The sequence below is a fragment of the Salmo salar genome, unplaced genomic scaffold (assembly GCF_965601325.2).
Source record: "Salmo salar unplaced genomic scaffold, fSalSal1 ptg000408l, whole genome shotgun sequence".
NCBI lineage: Eukaryota > Metazoa > Chordata > Actinopteri > Salmoniformes > Salmonidae > Salmo > Salmo salar.
The window spans coordinates 657,353-662,500 of NW_027675377.1; the positions used below are offsets into that span (position 1 = coordinate 657,353).

Here is a 5,148-nt window from a genome sequence, read left to right on the forward strand (position 1 = left end):
AAAACTGTAAACTTCACTGTCCAAACACATATGGTGTGGACTATGTGTGTCTGGTAAACACATGTGGATCTGGTGAACAGTTATCACTTGTTGACCAACTACAGGAATACTGACCTCAGAGTCTCCAGTTTACAGTGTGGATCCTCCAGTACAGCAGAGAGCAGCTCCACTCCTGAATCCTTCAGGTCATTGTTACTCAGGTCCAGCTCTCTCAGGTGTGAGGGGTTTGACCTCAGAGCTGAGACCAGAGAAGCACAGCCTTCCTCTGTGACTAGACAGCCTGACAGCCTGCAAAGAGTCAAATCATATTAAAATCACACTGATATTCTTTGGTGGTGAAAATATTGGCAGTATATTTATTTTTACATTTTCAGATATATCAGTGTCCTGAAACCTGCCTTATCTATTCATAAATTAATGTTTCATTGTTCTAAATGATCATAATAATGCTTGTAGAGAGAGAAATGTATAGTACAAATATTTGAGTAGACTGACCAGACCAGTTTAAAAAGCAGTATCAGTCAAAAGACAGACAGTGAGGTATCAGATTTAGATTGTATTGAGTATACAGTCCACACCATATCTATTTTGACAGTGAAGATAACATTTTAATGCAGAAATGATGAAAGTGCTGAATTTTTTGGGGGTTGAAGTTGAACTGAAAAGTATAAACCTATCACAATGGAGAAAGACACATTGAAATCATTCACTCCTTATAAACCACCCTGGGATCACTCACTACTCATAAAGCACCCTGGGATCACTCACTACTCATAAAGCACCCTGGGATCACTCACTACTCATAAACCACCCTGGGATCACTCACTACTCATAAAGCACCCTGGGATCACTCACTACTCATAAAGCACCCTGGGATCACTCACTACTCATAAAGCACCCTGGGATCACTCACTACTCATAAAGCACCCTGGGATCACTCCTCACTACTCATAAAGCACCCTGGGATCACTCCTCACTACTCATAAAGCACCCTGGGATCACTCACTACTCATAAAACACCCTGGGATCACTCACTACTCATAAAGCACCCTGGGATCACTCACTACTCATAAAGCACCCTGGGATCACTCCTCACTACTCATAAAACACCCTGGGATCACTCACTACTCATAAAACACCCTGGGATCACTCACTACCCATAAAGCACCCTGGGATCACTCACTACTCATAAAGCACCCTGGGATCACTCACTACTCATAAAGCACCCTGGGATCACTCCTCACTACCCATAAAGCACCCTGGGATCACTCCTCACTACCCATAAAGCACCCTGGGATCACTCCTCACTACCCATAAAGCACCCTGGGATCACTCACTACTCATAAAACACCCTGGGATCACTCACTACCCATAAAGCACCCTGGGATCACTCACTACTCATAAAGCAACCTGGGATCACTCACTACCCATAAAGCACCCTGGGATCACTCACTACTCATAAAACACCCTGGGATCACTCACTACTCATAAAATACCCTGGGATCACTCACTACCCATAAAGCACCCTGGGATCACTCACTACTCATAAAGCACCCTGGGATCACTCACTACTCATAAAACACCCTGGGATCACTCCTCACTACTCATAAAGCACCCTGGGATCACTCACTACTCATAAAGCACCCTGGGATCACTCACTACTCATAAAGCACCCTGGGATCACTCACTACTCATAAAACACCCTGGGATCACTCACTACTCATAAAGCACCCTGGGATCACTCCTCACTACTCATAAAGCACCCTGGGATCACTCCTCACTACTCATAAAGCACCCTGGGATCACTCACTACTCATAAAGCACCCTGGGATCACTCACTACTCATAAAGCACCCTGGGATCACTCACTACTCATAAAACACCCTGGGATCACTCCTCACTACTCATAAAGCACCCTGGGATCACTCACTACTCATAAAACACCCTGGGATCACTCACTACTCATAAAGCACCCTGGGATTACTCACTACTCATAAAGCACCCTGGGATCACTCACTACTCATAAAACACCCTGGGATCACTCACTACCCATAAAGCACCCTGGGATCACTCACTACTCATAAAACACCCTGGGATCACTCACTACTCATAAAGCACCCTGGGATCACTCACTACTCATAAAGCACCCTGGGATCACTCCTCACTACTCATAAAGCACCCTGGGATCACTCACTACTCATAAAGCACCCTGGGATCACTCACTACCCATAAAGCACCCTGGGATCACTCACTACTCATAAAACACCCTGGGATCACTCACTACTCATAAAACACCCTGGGATCACTCACTACCCATAAAGCACCCTGGGATCACTCACTACCCATAAAGCACCCTGGGATCACTCACTACTCATAAAACACCCTGGGATCACTCACTACTCATAAAACACCCTGGGATCACTCACTACCCATAAAGCACCCTGGGATCACTCACTACTCATAAAGAAAATGTACAACTTTTACTATTCAAAAACTAAAAATACCGTCAAATTTATTTAGAAATACGGTGATGTAATATTTTGGCCATATCGCCCAGCCCTAGTGTCTGTGTGTGTGTGTGTGTGTGTGTGTGTGTGTGTGTGTGTGTGTGTGTGTGTGTGTGTGTGTGTGTGTGTGTGTGTGTGTGTGTGTGTGTGTGTGTGTGTGTGTGTGTGTGTGTGTGTGAGTTCATTAAGTGATACACGTGTACACACACGCACACACACTGGACATACACACACACTGGACACACACACAGGACACACACACAGGACAAACTGGACACACACACACAGGACACACACACACATACACAGGACACACACACACACACACACACTGGACACACACTGGACACACACACACACACACACACACACACATAGGACACACACACAAACACACACATACTGGACACACACACACACAGGACACACACACAGGACAAACTGGACACACACACACACACACACAGGACACACACACACTGGACACACACACACACACACAGGACACACACACACAGGACACACACACACATACACAGTTCAAAATTCTGGAGCATAGCGCAAGCTTGATGTAATTCAATGCAGGCATGGAATATGGGACCAAATACTAAACTTATGACTACTTTAATAGAATATAAGTGAATTTGACCAAATAATTAAGACTTCTTCAAATGGGAGAACTAGATACATAAAGTGCTTTCATATCTAAACGGTAAAACAGATATGTATGAAAATACCCTCAACTAAAAGGTGACATTCTGTACTGTCACCTCATATAAAACATCTCAAATCCAAAATGCTGGAGCATAGCACCACGTTTAAAACTGTAAGCTTCACTGTCCAAACACATATGGTGTGGACTATGTGTGTCTGGTAAACACATGTGGATCTGGTGAACAGTTATCACTTGTTGACCAACTACAGGAATACTGACCTCAGAGTCTCCAGTCTGCAGTGTGGATCCTCCAGTCCAGCAGAGAGCAGCTTCACTCCTGAATCCTTCAGGTCATTGTTACTCAGATCCAGCTCTCTCAGGTGTGAGGGGTTTGACCTCAGAGCTGAGACCAGAGAAGCACAGCCTCCCTCTGTGACTCCACAGCCTGACAGCCTGCAACGAGATCATCATGACTTCACAAACACACTGTTAATTTAACACCAGCAGTGTAGAAGGACAATGGCAGATGCATTTGGTTTATTCTCTTAAACAAAATATAGATTCATCTTCCATCTCCTAGAATTGTATGGTCATATTGTTATACTAATGTGAACACCAATGCACTGATTCAATATGTTATTCAATATAATATTATATACATATTATAATACATATTTTTCACTAAACTGAATATTTCTTCCTGATGATTAGTTAAATATCATTTTATTTACTCACAGAACAGCTCTGGAGGCTTTGACCACTGGCAGCAGCCTCAGAAGACCTTCCTCTGATCTGGAGTATTTCTTCAGGTCAAACACATCCAGCTCCTTTTCTGAAGTCAGCAACACAAAGACCAGAGCTGACCACTGTGCAGGTGACAGGTTGGGTTCTGAGAGACTTCCTGAGCTCAGGAAGCTTTGGATCTCCTCCAGTAGAGAATGGTCATTCAGTTCATTCAGACAGTGGAACAGATTGATGCACCTCTCTGGAGAGAGATTCTCCCTGATCTTCTCCTTGATGTACTTGACTGTCTCTTCATGGCTCTGTGAGCTGCTTCTTGTCTTTGTCAGTAGACCTCGTAAGTGCTTCTGATTGGACTCCAGTGAGAGGCCCAGAAGGAAGCGGAGGAACAGGTCCAGGTTTCCTGTCTCACTTTGTAAGGCTTTATCCACAGCACTCTTGTAGAAAGAAACTTCAGGCTTTCTGAACAGCGCAGAAAGGTTCCTGGATGTTGATTGTGGTTTGTCCATTAGATTCTCATTGTTGTTGATGAATGAGAGGAACACATATACAGCAGCCAGAAACTCCTGAATGCTCAGATGAACAAAGCAGTACACCTTGTCCTGGTACAGCCCACAATCCTCTTTAAAGAGCTGTGTGCACAATCCTGAGTACACCGAGGCTTCATTGACATCAATGCCAGCCTCTTTCAGGTCTTCTTCATAGAAAATCAGATTGCCCTTCACAAGCTGTTGAAAAGCCAGTTTTCCCAGTGACAGAATGCTCTCTTTATTCCAGTGTGGACCTGTCTGTTCTTTCCCAAGATACTTTTCATTCTTCTGTTTGGTATGAAACACCACAAGGTGTGTGTACATCTCAGACAGAGTCTTGGGCATCTCTTCTCTCTTATGTTTCAGCATGTGTTCGAGGACTGTTGCAGAGATCCAACAGAAGACTGGAATGTGGCACATGATGTGGAGGCTCCTTGATGTCTTTATGTGTGAGATGATTCTGTTGGCCAGGTTCTCATCCCTGAATCTCTTCCTGAAGTACTCCTCCTTCTGTGGGTCATTGAACCCTCGTACCTCTGTCACCTGGTCAACACACCCTGAAGGGATCTTATTGGCTGCTGCAGGTCGGGTAGTTATCCAGAGGAGAGCAGAGGGAAGCAGATTTCCCTTGATGAGATTTGTCAGCAGAACATCCACTGAGGTTGACTCTGTGACGTCACAACAGATCTTGTTCTTCTGGAAGTCTAGGGGCAGTC

At 44.5% G+C, this 5,148-nt stretch overlaps 1 protein-coding gene across 1 annotated transcript in view; it reads right to left on the minus strand.

Annotated features, from left to right (window-relative positions):
• Positions 1 to 3,775: 3,775 nt before the first annotated feature.
• The window catches only part of LOC145875958 (NLR family CARD domain-containing protein 3-like), a 3,106-nt gene continuing 1,733 nt past the window's right edge, over positions 3,776 to 5,148 (minus strand). The window contains exon 3 of the mRNA XM_082971730.1: positions 3,776 to 5,148. This exon is cut by the window's right edge and continues 543 nt beyond it. Within this exon, the coding sequence (XP_082827856.1) occupies positions 3,893 to 5,148 (1,256 nt within the window). The 3' untranslated portion in view covers positions 3,776 to 3,892.